This window comes from Colius striatus, chromosome 13 (genome assembly GCF_028858725.1).
Source record: "Colius striatus isolate bColStr4 chromosome 13, bColStr4.1.hap1, whole genome shotgun sequence".
Taxonomy (NCBI): Eukaryota; Metazoa; Chordata; class Aves; order Coliiformes; family Coliidae; genus Colius; species Colius striatus.
In genome coordinates, this window is record NC_084771.1 from 5,457,287 (window position 1) to 5,474,775 (window position 17,489).

The 17,489-nt window shown below is 39.9% G+C and overlaps 1 protein-coding gene across 2 annotated transcripts; it reads left to right on the forward strand.

Moving 5' to 3' along the window:
* The first annotated feature begins 7,614 nt into the window (after positions 1-7,614).
* On the forward strand, positions 7,615-17,254 carry TMEM185A (transmembrane protein 185A). Of its 2 annotated transcripts, none has more exons than XM_062006757.1 (7): positions 7,615-7,782; positions 10,273-10,449; positions 11,462-11,669; positions 13,602-13,685; positions 14,607-14,783; positions 15,126-15,249; positions 16,639-17,254. In XM_062006757.1, the coding sequence occupies exons 1-7, from the start codon at positions 7,745-7,747 to the stop codon at positions 16,878-16,880; spliced, it is 1,050 nt and encodes a 349-aa protein (XP_061862741.1). In that variant the 5' UTR covers positions 7,615-7,744; the 3' UTR covers positions 16,881-17,254. The 2 variants fall into 2 exon arrangements, with proteins under 2 accessions (XP_061862741.1, XP_061862742.1); XM_062006758.1 differs by having other exon boundaries at positions 10,346-10,449.
* The last annotated feature ends 235 nt before the right edge of the window (positions 17,255-17,489 follow it).

The following is a 17,489-nucleotide window of genomic DNA, read 5'->3' on the forward strand; positions in this document are numbered from 1 at the left end:
CACTAGTTCCTGAATCTGTTTACTTTTAATTAATGAAGAAAATGTTACCCAAAATACTTGATAAATATAGCACTGATCAAACAAAAGGAATCTAAACCCGGGTCAGGTTGAACTGTATCCTCCAGTTAATATAAAACTGATCTCACTTGGACTTCATTTGTGTCAATAAGGATACCACCACCACTGATTCTTTTATGAGTCATATTGGGCTCCCACTTCAATCACCACAAAGCACATAGCTACTTTGAGCGTAGTTTGTTGGTCACTGTGTACTGAAATCTCCAATGCTGTAGAAATGAATTCTTTGTCACAGGAGTTATGCCAACAGATAGAAACACAAGAGAAAACCATGTTGCTTCAATGACAACTGAGATGTCACGGAAAGTATCCTGAATTCTAACTCATGACACTGGCAGATATATTAGCTATGGCACCCACAGCACTGATTTGGTAAGTGGGAGAAGTGCCTTGGAGACTTGCAGGTTGTTCTTACTGGTTTAAGATTCATGGCATCTCTAACAACTTCCTATGCATATGAGAAAAGTTCTTGTTTACTCAGTTTTCTCTTTGGAACTAAATAGTTTCCTGCTGGTGTCTTCCTGAAGAGGTCACTTCCTTCTTTTCTCGGTTGTATCTCCACTGAGAAATGTATGGAACTTCCTTAAATGGGTATGGGTTCCACTGGTCCCAGATGCCTGATAGCACAATAGGGTTGAAAGTTAAACAATTGCAAATAAGAATCACATATTGTGCTGGATAGTACACATGGGTTTTAAGAATAGAACATTATATTAATTTTGCCAGGAAAATAGGTCTGATCAGATCCACCACCATAGCCTAATGGAATTAAGAAGGTCTTAAAGGAAAGCTTTGACTCTGATAAATCACTATTATTAGGAAAATGACAGGATTTATTTATAGAGCAATGATCCGATGTCTTCTTTCCAGTTTTATTTCAACAGCTCCTAAACACAGTGGAAAAGAGTGGCAGAAAGTTCAGGCATAGAGTGGCATAAAAAAGAGTAACTTTAAAGCTGTAGCAAGGCAAGAAAAAGACATTGCACAAGAAAAGGGGCATAAAATGTGAATTCTTTAAATGAGCTTCCTTTCAACAAAAAGAAAGGTAAGTAGTGAAACTAGTTGAGCAGTTTAAAATGGAAAGGTAGAGTACATGTAATTAAATCAGATACATCTTCTGCAGGTGATGTCAAAACATTGTGTCAATTCCTGCTCTGGCTGAATAGCTGTACAATGAAGCATTTTCTAACAGCTCACTGGCAGAACAGCTTACGAAATTCATAGTGTTTCAGAAGTATAATTTGCTTCAAATCGCAATCCTGGTAGGCATTAATATAAACAGCAACTTGCTGAATTACTACAGCTCTACAAACAGGTTTCAGGCTGGAGGATATTCATTTAGGAGTGCAACATCCAATAGACAGATGCAAACACATGATTTGAAGCCTTTGACCTTAAATTAACTTCCCAAATAGGACACAAGCCAATATTCTTACAGAAATTATTGAAATCTTGATTGAAACTGAAGGCTCTAATTTCAAAACCAAGCATCTGTGTGTAATGTCAGTGCCAATAACATCTGTGTAGATATTAAACCATTAATGGTTTTAACTCTGCAAAATTACAGACAGGTCTAAAGAATCTCTAATGAATTAAGCGATCTCTAGCAAATACCAGTCAGTCTCTGGTTATTCTGTGAATAAATGTCAGGGGCAAGGCCTACAGTAAAGCCAACAGAAATTCAAATGGGGATTTTCAAACCTGAGATTTGTTTTTGCAAACAATTTGATATTCTGTCATAGACTGGGACAGATGATCCTAGAAACAGTTCATGGCTAGGCTGTCAGCCACGTTAAGTCAGTTATTGCTGAACTGCTGTCCTCCCTTTATATGTTACTGTATTCCAGTCATCTAACAGTGACAGTTTGAGAAGTCTGTAAAGCAAACAGGACACATGAATTATAAGGTATGTTAGAAAGGAGTTAAGGTTGACTGTCAACAGAAAAGCAAGCTTAACAAATTAGAAAGCTGATTCAGCTTTTTTTCCTTTAACTTCATCCAGTCAAGGATAGGGAATGTCCTGGCTGGTGTGTTTCAAGGAGGATATGTGTATGGCTTATGAAAGCAGTAATGGCAGTGACTGTAAAATAGACAGTATATATGACTTTTTAAACCCAAGAACCACATAAATGGAATGAAAATGAAATGTCTGGTGTCCAAGATGAACTATCTCGGGGGATTCAGTTCAAGACCTAGCATTTAAGTCTCAATCAGCAGTAGACAAAAGTCTTAACAGAAAGCAGATTACTTTCTGCTCCTTTTGTCTCCTCCCCATACTCCTCCTCCCACCCTCAAATCACCATAAGATGTAAACTCAAGAGAAATCTTACAAGCCTTTAAGTTCAAAAAACACCTTGTTTTCTTTGCTCTCCAACTGTTCTCAGCATCACCTTCACAAGTATAGTAAGTATCTAGCCACAGCAATCAAGAAACCAGAGGCCATCAAAAGATCTATGCAAATCCTAAAAATCACCAGTTACTTGACTTCAAGCCAAATATTCAGCCTCAACTTTCCTGAGGTAGCAGTACAGAAGTATATCACCTGTGGAAATTAATGACATAGTAACAGGTTCAGGTTATTTCAAAGTTACATAGAATTTAAGGGGTAAAAAAAATAGGATGTAACAAGTAATACGAAAATGTCTCTCTTTCAGTATCGTCTCTCCTAAGAGCCAGAAAAAGGGCAATCAAATCATCCTAAATCTCAATGGAATCAAGTTACAATTGAAAGGTAAATTGTTTGACTTATCCAGAGTCAAAGGTATTGCTGCTGTTTTCTCATTACCTACTCTAATGCAAGGCTTTTACTATAAAATATCAGCTGTTTTCTTGCAGCACTATAAACCTCTGGATTGCAAAGTGAAGGAACATGTGGATTGCCAAGCTTAGGACAAAACAATTTTCATTTCTACATGATTAGATGTACCTGAAGGTGAACTGCTGGATGGAAGCGACAGCAGCCTTCTGTCTGCATACCATGACATTTTGGTTTTAATTTTACAAGAGGCAACTAAAATGAACATGTATCCTGCATTAGCCCCATCTCAAACTACTTTGCACTGTCTCTCTTGAGTCTGAAATCCCACAGCAGGCCCCCTAATGGAAGTTACCATACTGTGTAAAACTTCTCAGATGCAATTAAATGTCTCTAAAAAGGGAAAAAAAAGAGACTGTAAGTCAGGCAGAAGGAAACAAACCCATTTAATTTGAGTAGAAACATCCCTCACTAAGAGCTGCCAGCTGCAAGACCAGGCAGTGTAAGACAGTGATTTCCCTGGGTGTGTACACACAGTTGCACACAAACTCACTGCCTCTGGCACCCAGTACCTGTCAGCCCGGGCCTTGGCACTGGCTCCAACCTTCTAGTACAGCTCAAACTCAGACACTGGCCTCACCCTCATCCCTACAAACATTAATAGAGAATCACATAAAGGATGAGCAGGATGGTGAAAGTGAGTAGAGCAAGGAAGAGAAGAGCAATGAAGACAGCTTTTGCCCCCAAGGACATTACAGGCTGTATGTCCCCAATGAGAGTGGGAAGCTGGGGAGGCACCGCTGTAAGTGTTTATGTTCATGTCTGTGCCACATATGTACCCTGGGGAGACCTCTGGGACCCACACTCTGTCCCAGCACTGCCCACAAAATCCTTCTCTCCACCATCTTTCCTGTGCCCTCTGCAACCCCTCTGCACAGCACAGCTTTATTGCTAGCAGGAAGAATAAGGTATTCTACAGGCAGAAAAACATCAGCCAGGATGTTTGTCAGATCTGACAGTGGCTGCTAAGCAGCCAGATCTTTCTCCTCCAGAGGAGGAGCCTCTCTTTTGGAGGCTAAATTTCCTGTATATTTCTTTGAGAGAAAGAACCAGATGAAGTCAGTGGAGATTTTCTCAGGTGTAGCACCTGCAGGTGGAGTCCAACAGCAAAGTGTTGTTTTCTTTCTGTCTAGCTCCTTCATTCATTTTTTTTTTCCAGCTCCCTCTCTATCATGTTTTCTGTAACTAGTTCCTTGCCTCTTGTAGGAACTATTTTGCTGCTGGGCAGTCAGCCAAACATTGTAATTGCAGAAGAAATCTTCCCTGATTTATTCCTACAGACCTTCATGAATATTCCTGGAAATGGCATGCTGCTTTATTAGGCTTCTGAATTATTAACAGTTCCCAAGTGAAGATAATTCTTTGTTAACATTATTTTTACTTTGTTTTATGATTGCATCTGGCTAAGGATAATGCTTACAGGTACTGTCTTGTCTAGTGGCTTCTTTACATGTTGCAGTAGATGTATTTTACCTTGGATAAATTTATTATATATTAATTAGTCTCTTTTTCAAACTACTAAGGCTCGACTTTTGAAAAAAAAAAAAACCATGGTTCTGGTTTCCAGTTGTTTTGAGGCTGGTAATTCTTTGGTTCCTTAGAAGTTTGTGTGCTGCCCTGACATGGGCCATATCATACGGGAGCTCTTTATCCTATCAGTGTCTGCAGACTGCTCTCATCCTTTCCTTCTCTTTTTCCATTACATTTTCCTGATGCTGTCTCATCCTAACTACTTACCAATCTCCTCACATACCCTCCTCACTGCTATTGTACTTGTGCTAGCATCTCCTTGCTTTCTTGTAGCCTTTTACAAACCCTTGCCTTAGTAGCTAGATATATTGTGCAGAAAGCTCTCTATTGTGAAGCAGTCTCTCAGCTATTTCTGCTGTTGCCAGTGAAGTTAAAATTGTATCTACACTTTTCCAATATCTCCAGATGAATCATGTCTTTTGGTAGATCACAGTAGCTAACGAATCCTATCAAGGGCTACAAGTAACTGTGGCATTAGTAAATCACATTGCACATAAACCTAGTTTATTAGCTGGTATAAATTACCAGCCCTGTTAGCACTGGATGAAGACTTAGACCATTTACTTCTCAGTTCCTTTTTCATCTTTCTGCAGAAGCTAGATCTTAAGATATGATTGAATTTTTCTTTTATTAGCATTTCACTTGCAGTGCAATCTTGATTAGGGAGCAGCTGTGGGGATTTTCAGTTCAGTCATCAGATAATCTATCCTGATACAGAGTCATCATATAATCTGTCCTGATCTAATAGATGACTTCATAAGCCTTGTTACAGTCAAGCTCATTGACTTGAGTTTGATTAGCAGCTGTCTTTAAGAGGAGAACCTGGACTTCATTAAATAACGAAAAGTCTCCCGGTTGTAGGGGTCATTTGTTCCAACAGCTAACTACATTAACTTAAAGAAACAAAAAAAGAAAAGGGAAAGAAACCTGAGCTCTCTCCTCTCTAATCAACATTTGTTTAGTTGAAGTCCTCAGCCTTCTTTCTTGTTATGCCTCTCCTGGCATGGTGGAAGTCTTTTAGTAACTAATCTTTTGTCTCTAAGAGGGTACATATATAACAAGTGACTTTGGTGTCTTTGAAATACACTCAGCTCCTTATGACAATTTTTCTGAGCATTTAATGACTTTTGCAGATTTTAATCACTATCTACACAATTTTCAATGTTTGTCCTGCTGCAAGGACTGATGTGATCAACTCCAGAGTACACAATGAAAGTAGCTTTCGGTCTTTCAAAATGGGCTTCCCCCTCCCTTTTTTTTGCCTCTTTTTTACTGTACACATTGATTCATATCCAGAGTAATAAGCGAATGTATTGTACACAAGTTTCCACAATAATAAACCAGAACTAAACTCCTGAAATTGTGTCCACAGAAGAGGGATCACTGATAATAGTGTAGCTTGAAAGAATGCTGGCAGAAAAAATGCCTTTTTCTCCACGTTACTTCTGTACTCCATTGGGCATATGTACAGTCCAAGGACAAAGCTAAGTAACACATGAAGAGTGCTTTTAGGTTTCCAGACAGCTTGCTGGGTAATGCTAGAATAAACAAGTTAGATTAATTTCTTTCCATCTTTAAAAGTTCACTCTGAGACTTGCTACTAATTTTCTGGAGATAAATTCAAACAAGCATTACATATCAGTGCCCTAAAAACCGGCCAGACATTTAAACACATAGAGTAAAGTTAATGTTTCCAGTATGAGTAAAGTAACCCAGCCATAAAAACAGTGGTTTGAGAGTAGCACACCATCAGATGTGCAAGCACAAAGATGGAAATTTGCCTAAGACATGTTCATTGCTACCTCTGCTTCTACCAGCTAGAAGGAGCTAAACCCATAGTGGGCAGCATATCCAAGTCCAGAACATTCTTCTGTCCCCTTGTGTTAATTCCTACTTTCCCTGATTCCCTGTGTGTTAATTCCTACTTTCGCATCCAACAGCATTTGTTATTACTTTTCTTTAATGTAAGATTAGCTTGTTCAATCCAGTGATGGCCATATACTGCCCAGTTAATGGGAAAGTCCCTGAAGACAACTAGACACTCATGACATGGCCAGATAACCTGTGATTTAATGCCATAAATGAAATGTGACAAGTCATGTCACAAACTGCAGCAGAATTACAACCAAAATCTGCCTCCAGATCCTGTGAGCTTAGCTTCACTAAAAGACCATCTGATGAGGATTTCTATTAACACATACGAGATAGTATAAGCTCACTCAAATGTGAGATAAAACACAAATGAACAGGTAACAAAAACATTTTGACAGATTATCTAAGCTTATGTTTTTAAAATAACCAAACTCAGTGCTTAAACATGGCAATAAATATAAAACTTGTAAAACACGGCCATAAATATAAAAGGAAATAACCTAACCTGAGATAAACATTGCTGACATGACTCTGGGATTGCAAGATGAGGATGCTTTTCATGTCTCTCTGCGGCAAACCTCCTGACAACCTGAAGGTGAGCATTCAGTCAGTGCACCCAGGCTTTCTGAAGCACAAAAACACAAATTTAAGTCTACAAAGGAAGTGGACAGAAACACCATTCTTTAGCACACAGTCTGATATATTCTGTGGGTGGGGTTTTTCCCAGCAACAGCTGCAGAATTGTGGCAGTCCATCAAAAACCTTTTGAAAATAAAGTGGAAAGGGCCTTACTGATTCCCCAACGCAAAGTTACCTGTTTTTTGTTAATGTATACTTGAAGCGCTTCCCAGGGAGCACTGGGTTACGTACGACCACTTTGAGTCGAGCTGTTCCCTAAACACCACATGTACATCGTCACACGCCTCAGAGGCCACCGCACTCCGGAGCGCTGCGGGAAGCTCCCGGCCCGGCTCCTCTCAGGTACCGCTCCCAAGAGAAAATTTCAGGGGAGAGAAACCCGGGCCGCCCCCCACTACCGCCGGTGAGCAACAGCCTGCTAACTATCATCTCGCCGAAGCGGGCCGAGCCTCGAGCAGGGTCACAAGGCAGTTCCCCTCCCGGCGGGGCGCTACCGTCAGATGCTCGTGGCCCGGCCCATGTGCGGGCACAGCCCCCGCCCAGCCCGGCGCGCAGGCGCAGCGCCCGCCCGTGAGGGCCGGTGCCGAGCCGCTCCCGTTTCCCGGCAGGGAGACGCCGCCGTGACGCGCATGCGTGGGGCGGCGCGCGCTGCCCGGTTCCGGCGGGGGCGGGGGTGGGGCGGCGGCGAGGCCAGGCGAGGCCCGGCCCGGCGCGGCTCAGCTTGGTTCGGCTCTGCTCGGCTCTGCTGGCGGCGGCGGTTGCGCCATGCGCGCCTGGTAGAGTGTGGAGGGGGTGGAGGGTCGAGCCGCAATGAACCTGCGCGGCTTGTTCCAGGATTTCAACCCCAGGTGAGGACGGCCCGGAGTTTAACGGAGGCCCTCGGGCCGCGCTGCCTTGTCAAGGCCCGCTCAGGGGGCCGCTGCCGGTCCGGACGGTGGCGGAGCGGCACCTGGCCCGGTCCCGGCGGGTCTCTGCCCCGGCGCCGAGCTGCTGCGGGGCGGGGGCTCCCCTCCCCTGCGCCGGTAGCGGGACACGTCCGGAAGCGACGGCGCCCGAGCTGCCGCCGAGCCGGCGGCGAGGGGCGCGGGGGCAAGTACCGCCGGGCCCGGCCCCGCTGCCCCGCTCCGCCCGCGGCACAGCCCGGCGACGTTAGGAAACGCTCCGGTACCGGCAGCTCCCGAGTCGTTCGGAACGCGCGGCTCTGGCCAGTTTCCTTCGCAGCACCCGTAAGTGTCGGTGCGTGTCCTCCTCGACTAATCGGGATCAGCGTGACTATCAACGCTGGGTATCCGTCGTCTCGTTTCCAGGCCAATTTCCAGTCATCTTTTGTTTTCTTACGTACCTTTCTCACATTGCTCCAAGTCTCCTTCGGGTATTTGAATTTTTCAGCTTGACGATGTGAGGTTTAAAGCTTTGTACTGGGAGGCAAAGCGTCCTTATGCTTTAATAGAGGAACCGAGTGTATGGCAAAGACTCAGCTTTTGCAGGTGTGGCAATGTGTGACAATCTTGGTCTAGACATAGAAAATTGCTGATCACGATCATGCTCACTACAACTTGGGTTTCTGCTGACTTCCTGAGCAAGTATGGGAATATGTAATGCTTAAGGATGATGAGAGAATTAGTTGAATTTTACTGTTTTTGTTGTTACCAGGGATTTTAAAACCACAGAATAAAGGCTTGGCAAGTAGCTGGTCGAGCATGAAATACTGAAAGTACTGGAAGAATCTTGCTTTTGAAAGAGGCCATACATGACTGCAGTTCTAAAAAGCTGTGTTCAGTCGGTTGTTTAGACACAGAGAAGGGTAATCAGTGCTTCAGGAAATGCATTGTTGCAGAGAGGCTGAAATAAACAATTGAAATATATGTGGTTGGAAGTAATGGCAAAGTAGGAACAGAAGTTCTGGAAGTTATTGCTAAGCAGTTCTTGCAGCTTATTTGTATGATGTCTAAATGATGAATGAGCAAGCTGAATGTTGGTCTCATGCAGATAACTTAATCTTGAATGTTTTGATGTTTATTGGAACACTCAGGGAGCAGTGGTATTTTACCACATGGCATTTATTGAGGAGCCAGGGAAAGTACAAATTACACAAATACTGAATGTTGGAAAAGCATGGATATCCTGGGAGCTGAGAGATCTCTCTTGCTGTAAAGAGTGAGTGTTTATATCATTCTGTCCTAAGGTAGTTTCATCAAGCACATGAGGAGATGCTGGCACAATGAAATTGCCTTCCCTTCTGAGAGGCAACTGAGACACTTATCCTGAATAGAGACAAAGCAGCTCGACATAGAAACGAGGTTGTGCTGATCTAGTGAATGTTTTATTATTTGATGAGACTGGAAGTAGGTAGCTTGAGTTGTGCTTGTTGCAGTAAGTGCAAAATTCTTGCCTATTGCTGCTTTAGTTTTTAGCAAGTATTTACTCTGTTCATTAGGTTAGCCATGTTTTAAAATACATAGAATTTCTTCACTGAAGTGGTGTTGAAGCCTAATGACATGTTTTATAAAGCCATCTGTGATCCTTCAGTGAATGGGTGGGTGACTTTTTCTGTTCTGTAGTGTGAGGAGCTATGTAATTATTTGATCTGATTTTTGGTGGCACAAGCAATTGCTCTGCCACTGTTCTCAAGTGTTCCAGATCAATTTACTCATTCTTAGGTTAAGTAGTGTATAAAACATATTAACAGAACAATTTTTAACTTGTAAGCACCACCTTCAGTATTCCAGATAGAAACTTCACTCTGTAATTAGTCACTTTGTTAAAAGTTTAACTTGTCTGGGGTTTTTTTTTCTATTTCATTGACTTTTTTTTAAACTGAATGTAAAAATTGAAAGAAATAACCATCTCTGCCTTATTACATATTGTAAGAGTTTTTAATCTTTAGATTTTGGCATTCAAAATCAAGTTACACAACTCATGTAATTTTATCCACACTTTTTCTAACTACCTCATTTGATTTGTAGGACAGAACACTTTTTCTAAAAACATGTACAACTGGTATATTTCTCAGCCTCTAATAATACAGCTTCTGTCTGGATCCTTGTGGGAGGGAACTTTTTTCTAGATGTCCATTCATTAAGTTTGTCATGCAAGAATGCTTTTGATGTGTTCCCTTGAAGCAATGGTTTTATAAGTGAAAGAGATGCCATATGCTGCATTTATGATGAAATATTTGACTCTTCAGAACTGATTAGATTCTTTGCACAGAAGTTTGACACACATTTTCTGTGAGGATATATCGTGATTAAATTTCAGCTGTGACTGATTTCCTTGTTCTCTACAAAGTTTGTCTGCCTCAATTTCTGACTGGTTGTTTTCATTTGTTTGTTTAATAGCAAATTTCTTATTTATGCCTGCCTGCTGCTTTTTTCTGTGTTGCTCTCTCTTCGCCTGGATGACAAAATTCAGTGGAGTTACTGGGCTGTGTTTGCTCCAATATGGCTGTGGAAGTTAATGGTGATTGTTGGTGCCTCAGTGGGAACAGGAGTATGGGCCCGAAACCCCCAGTATCGGTAAGCTGAGGTTACTTATTTTCCAAAACATGAGGGGACATAATGTGTTTCTCATACTGAACCAAATTAATATATGTTGTTTTTAAAACATAAGAAATAGCATCCATAAGGTTTGTTTTCAATGTGGTTAAAATAATTACTGTAACCTACAATGTATACAAACAGCTTCATGCAGCAGAGGATGTTTTGATCCTAGTTGCAACAGTTTATCACAGGTGTCAACTGTAAATTCCTTTCCATTTTTGTCCAGGTTGTTTCACATTGATATTTTAATTGTCAGCCTAGGGTAAAATAGCTTCAGACTTTTAAATAAACCAGCATTTACTTTTTTGGTAATCTGAACAGGAATTTGAACACACTTGGGGAAAAGAAAAGCTGCCTTAAATGGAGTACAATAAATTCAATCCTCTTTTCTATCAATGGTGAAGATTAAATGAGAAATTTTGTGCATGCTGACTTGTTTACCCCTTCTAGTAATGGTTCTACTTGTGTAGGAAGAAGTGTGGTTTCTCTGTGTGTGCTGTTATTTTACAGGCATTTAACTTTTTAGTAATAGATAAATATTCTGTTGAAATATATTGACTTTGGTGAACAAAAAAAATCTGGGGAAAGATGTCGATTCAGTAAAAGCTGGTGCAGGAACCAAACAGGTCATTTTAGACCTATGTTGCTTTCTAACAGCCTGCATGAGATCTGCGTGGTTACATAGTAGCAAAGATCCTGTTTTATCTGTGCAGTTCTGGAGTCCTTAGAAGATTTTCAAGTTGTAAAAATCCCACTGTCCTGTTTGAGTAAAATACTTTAAATGTGCAGCTCTATGGGCAAGAAGTCCTGTTACATCATCAGGAGTGTATTTTAATATTGACTAGTTGGGCATCATGTGTATGTTTATTAAAAAGAAGTATTAATATCTGAAACTGAACAATTGTAAACTGAGTGTCTTGGGATGTTTGCAGGACAGAGTGCTTTCCTCTTGACAAATAAACCAAATGCTTCCTTATCCTCCCTGTAGAGCAGAAGGAGAGACCTGTGTGGAGTTCAAAGCCATGTTAATCGCAGTCGGCATCCACCTGCTCTTGCTGATGTTTGAAGTTCTGGTGTGTGACAGGATCGAAAGAGGAACCCATTTCTGGCTTCTGGTCTTCATGCCATTATTCTTTGTATCTCCAGTGTCGGTTGCAGCTTGTGTGTGGGGATTCCGGCATGACAGGTCTCTGGAGGTAATGTTTTGGTTATGTGTGAAATTGGTGGCCGTGCAAGTTACAGTTCGTCTCTCAGTGAAGCCTGATAGGGATGACTGCATCAGTTGAATTAACTGTTTGCATTAATCTGCTAGAATGTAAAACCGAGCTTGGGAATAACAGAATTTTTTCTCATCTCTTCTTTTCACCTAGTAAATTGCAGCATGTTTTAAACTTTTTTATTATTGTGCGCTAAAAGAACTCACTACAAACCCTACAGTATGGACTCATGCTAGGCAATAGCATGGAAATTACTGAAGAGAGTTCCAGTAATAGTAAGCACTGTCCCTAGGCAGAATGGAACTTCCAGAGCCTGTATTTTCTTTCCTCTTGAACTCACTCTTTTTTGTTTTACAAGAACTTTGCAGGCATTCTCGAGATCTTCCCATGCTGTGGCGTTTTGCAGTAAATTTAGAATTCGTATTGAACTGATGCTTTGTTAAGGATTTTTTTTTCCCCTGTGTCCTCAAACTACCCCATGACATTGAAAAAGCTTATTTTCAGATGAGATTTAGCTCTTTCTGCTTACTTTCAAGGGAATATTTCTCTCACATTAGCACAAGCCAAGTTTATAAAGAGAAGCGGTTTTAGTCAGTGATTGTTAGGATGGCTGGTAAGCAAATACCTTAAATTGTTGATTTAAAAACACTGCAAATTTAATTCTGCAGAGTTCTGGTCAGAGTTAACCATTCCTAAAAGTAAAATCTCAGTAGAAGTACTTGCCTTCTACTGGATGATATTTGGGTATGGGATTTTTTGGTGATTTATTATTTTGAGAAAGTCAGTGGTACAAAATTGTTTTAAATCTAGTTTTTCAGTCTTTTTACAGTATCCTGTGCTTCAACAGTGATGACTTCAGTGCAGTGTCTGCCTGTTCCATTTTTGTCTCCCTGTAATGTGTTTTTTTTCAATGCATTCATCGAAGAGATGATAGTACACAATTGTGTTAGTGAAAAGTAGCATGTAGTCTGTCTTCTGATAAATGCTGCTTCTGAAAGATGCCTCACTTCCCTATATTTGCTGGGGTTTTTTAATGGAAAATGTTTCTACCTTAGACTCAAGTGCGTCAGTGAGTCTTTTCAGATATTAATTCAGTTTGATCTTGGAGATTCCTACCCACAAAGGCCCGCCTATAAACTTTAGAAACAGAATCTCGTCAAGTCTGATGATGTTTCATCATTTTACTTTGTTCAATCCAGACACAAACTTGATTTTATTTCTTTTGAAGAATAACTTGGGGTTAGTTCTCATAGTTGCAAGCAGGACATGTGAAAAGCTTTCATCGATGTTTTGGATGAGAAGGATTGTAGAAGGATTTCTGTATTGCCTCAAACGCCAAGTACCTTCCGTGTCATTTAAAATATCTATTATATAGTAAATGGTTGAATTTGGATGTCATCTTCTGCTATTCTCTGTAATTCTTTTTCCCACACAGAGAGAACAGAGACTTGTAAATTGGACTGTTAATAGTTATATGCTATAACTTTCATATTTACATTACTGGGAGATGAATGTTGGTGCTTTTAAATTGAGGGACTTTTTTCCTACTTGTTACTTGTATCAGTATTTTTTCTCTGAAGGAAACAGCTGAAGTTGTTTTCCAGTGTTTTGATTTCTTCAGTCTGATTAGTTTGGCTTTTCTTATTTCTTTAATTACTCTCATAGGTGTTGCAGGTAGAGCTTTTTATTTTATTTTAAATACTAGGAAGGTATTTCCTCATGAAGAAGCTGCCTCTACAGTTAATCAATTAGCGATGCCAAGTAATAGCTAATGTAGAGGCAACTGATGTTCTGTATTGCAGTGATAAGCATGGAGTCAGAAAAGTCCTTTGACAGATTTTTTTTGTTTGTTTGTTTATCTTGGAAATGGCTTTATCATGCTGAGTTAACAAATGTATTATCTTTTTCTAGCTGGAAATCTTGTGTTCAGTCAATATTCTACAGTTCATCTTTATTGCACTCAGACTAGATGAGATCATCAGATGGCCGTGGCTTGTATGTAACAAGTGTTTTCTTATCTTTGTTTATATGCTGAATGTCATAAAGATATTTATTTTAGGGAACAATTAATGTCTAATCAGGGTCCATGAACACATTTTTGCTCAGTTAACAGTCCTTCACAGAAGGTCTGGTGTTTCATTCAGTGGTCATGGGAAACAAAGGCTGTTCTTTGGGTGTTTCATCCTTAAGGGTAGAGGGATGTGCCATCAACTGCAGTGAATCTCTGATCAGTTGTCAAAAGAGAAATCCTAACCAAAAGTTTCCCATGGGAACACTAAACTAGCAAAGAGCATAACTGGTGAGTTCGGGAATGTGTTGGCAAATATGATGTGGTAAAGAACTACTTTTATTTGTTGTGTTACTGTGCATGTAAATCCACTTACTGTGCAAGTGGTCACTTTCAAAACAGCTGAGATCTCCTATCCTAAATGCCTTCAGCATACAAAAGCATTGTTTCTATGTCTGGGATTTTGTAGAGTAGCATAAAACAGATTATCTGGTATGATCATGACTGTCCTTTAAAAAAGTAAAAGTAGGAAGAGGATCTAATAAAAAAGCTGTTTCAGGTAAGGTGTCCAGCACAGAGAATGCTAACATCAATTTTGAGTTCTGTTGGAGGCCATGTAAAATTACAGGAGTCTCATTAAAGCTGAACTCCATTTAATTAATTTTAAATTGTTTCAGCTTGATGAGCTTTACAGATCTGAGGAACTCCAAAGGTGACCTGGCTCTTCACCATGCACACAAATCTTTTCTATTAAAGATAATTTAAGTCTAATGCTCTCAATATTTCTTGTGTAGGCTTTATATGTAGACTTGTTTTATCTAAAAAACCCACAACTGATACAAATCCAATGAACACAAATGCATTTCTATCCAGTGGAGGGAAAAGCAGTGAATTTCTTTTTCTTTCAGGTTGTTTGTGTTCCCTTGTGGATCTTGATGTCCTTTCTGTGTCTAGTAGTGCTTTATTACATTGTCTGGTCAGTCTTGTTCTTGCGCTCTATGGATGTGATTGCTGAGCAAAGGAGGACACACATAACAATGGCTGTCAGCTGGATGACTATTGTAGTGCCACTGCTCACGTTTGAGGTAGGAAAAGTGAAAGAAGTTTTATGTATCTTGTTCTTTTTTCAGAGTGATGGCTGTTGCTCTGTCTCTTTTTGAAATGACAAATGTTAGAATATTGCTTTTTGTTTTGGAATAAAGTATTAGCAGCAAATATGAAAGAAAAGCAAGAATCCTATGTTTCTTTAAAGTTTTGTGAGTGCAATATGCATTGCATTGGGACTGTAACTACGTAGTTCTGTAAAGGCTGGTTTTCTTCACAGATGTGTGAAGTTAAGGATCTCAGATCACTGTGTTTGAAGAATCTTGAAAGTGGGTATTGCAATTAAACTGACATTGTGTAATGTTTTTTTTCTTGCTATTTAGATCTTACTAGTACACAGACTGGATGGGCATAATTCTTTTTCTTTTATACCCATATTTGTTCCACTCTGGCTTTCACTGATAACTTTAATGGCAACAACATTTGGACAAAAAGGAGGAAATCACTGTAAGTATTTAAAGAATTCAGTTATTATTGTTTTTAGGGTTTCTAGTGTCACTTGTTTGTTTTTTTTTTTTTCTTGTGAGAGCATAACTTCTGCTTGGACTCATCTTGGAATCCCAGTGGGATTTTAATTGTAACTTAGGTGTTTATTCTTCCTTATTTCCACGTTTCCTTCTTACAGGACATGACTGGATCATTCTACTCTGGGTTTTGAAAATATTGTAGCACCTACTATTTTTATTTAGCATTTGTCCTAGTAGCTTCACCTAGTATTCTCTTTCCTCTTTGGCTAAATAGCAGTCAGTGCTGCTTACCTGTAGCTTCAGTTGCCTGAGTGGCCAGTGTAGATATACATACATGTCTTTTATCTGCACCACAACTAGCTAACTAAAAGAAGCACCTTCAGCCAACTCATGTTAGTGAACCAGTGTGGGCGAGCAGCTCTTCACATCCGTGTTGCAGTTCATGTTCCTTCTTGACAAGGAAGTAACATTTACTACAATTTTTCAGAGCTGAAAGGATCCAGTTGAGATACTTGTTATATAAACTCACTTCAGTTTTGGTCCAATTGTGAAGTATATTGGGGATTTCTTTCTTTGGCCATGACTAAGCTTACCTCCATATGTGTAGTTAACTTTTGTGTTGTTACTGTATAGAAAATTGTTATTGATGTTGGGTTTTTTTTAATGCATGCCCTCCAATTATGGCCAAATTAGTCTTTTGGAAAGCCTCATGTAATTTTTATCTTCTGTAAGGTTAATAAATATTTATGTAGATTTTAAAGAAAAGATTATTCAGAAGACTTGCATGAAAATCCACCCAAGCAAAATACATTGATTGGCTATGAGTTATCATCTCTGCAAAAAAGATGGATGGGATGTTCCCTGGCAAATGCTAATTACCTTGGCTTTCGTTCAGCATGAAAGGCTGGACTTGAAGGCTGTTCCTCTGAATACTGCCCTTTGGTGTTGGTTACTAGAGGAGGGATGTCTGCTCAAGTAAGAGTGGTGTTTAGTGAAATTAAAATGTGCTCTTCTCTAGTCTTTGCCTAGAGCAAAATACATGACAAACAAAATGTGTACTGTTTTCTAATCTAGCACAGGTAGTATCAAGGATGAGCTACTCCTAGCATTGCATCCTCTTTCGCTAACAACAAAAGTATTTGGGGAATGCTGAATAGAGACATTCACTAAACTGCATATGTCATACCTTATCAAACAAAAGTTAATGTGAACGTCTTCCCATGTGGCACTGATAGCTTTGATTAAGTAGTAGAATAGTTTGTTCATCTGCAGACAATCAAGAGAACTTAAATGAGACTAGGTAGTTTGCCTGCTTCACTGAATTTGCATCCTGTTCTGCAGTAACATGGGATAATTTCTTTTTCTTTAGGGTGGTTTGGAATTCGCAAAGACTTTTGCCAGTTCCTGCTTGAAATTTTCCCGTTCTTACGAGAATACGGAAATATTTCTTATGACCTTCATCATGAAGATGAGGAAACAGAAGAAACACCACTGCCTGAACCACCAAAAATTGCACCAATGTTTCGAAAAAAGACTGGAGTGGTCATTACACAGAGTCCTGGAAAATATGTGATTCCACCTCCCAAGCTAAACATTGATATGCCAGATTAAGATGACAGTAACATATTAAACTTGAACTGAGAATCAGCAGACAAATATATTTCATCTCATGCCTTGTCCCAGTTACTTTAAAATAGGTATTGCTGAACCAGTGGCTTGGATTACACCAATCAGAGATCTTGAAGATAATCTGAGAGCTTTCCCAGAGATGTGTGATGGTCTAATTTGTGAACCTTCCTCCCGGGTTGGTTGCACGCTTGCTTGTATAGTATTTATATGAACATTTTAGCAGTGTAATATATTGTTTAAAAGTCTTGTCCTGTACAGTGTAAGTATTATCTAAAAGTATTTTTTTAAAAACCCTGTATGAAATGCCTATACTATACCAGGTGTCTTTTAGGTTCTAAATATACACTTGATTTCCATGTCTGTTTTAAATGGTTTTTGGGGATGCTTTAGTGTAGGACCTCCTTTATTTCTTCTTCTGTTCAGTCACAGTCATGCTCTTAACCATTGAGGCATGGGAGTGTTGCACTTCTCAGGCAAGTCTGGAAAGCTTTTTTTGGGGGAGAAACAGAATGTATAGCAACTTCCATGACGTTTTTGCCGTAGCTGTGTAAAATTTTCATGTATTTCAACTTCTGCACTGGTTGGGGAGCT

What these genes read in the sequence shown, in the direction of transcription:
- TMEM185A (XM_062006757.1), top strand. Translation starts at nt 7,745, where the DNA reads ATGAACCTGCGCGGCTTGTTCCAGGATTTCAACCCCAG. An exon ending in GGCATGACAGGTCTCTGGAG is followed by an intron (nt 11,670 to 13,601) that starts GTAATGTTTTGG and finishes ATCTTTTTCTAG; the next exon opens with CTGGAAATCTTGTGTTCAGT. An exon ending in ACAAAAAGGAGGAAATCACT is followed by an intron (nt 15,250 to 16,638) that starts GTAAGTATTTAA and finishes CTTTTTCTTTAG; the next exon opens with GGTGGTTTGGAATTCGCAAA.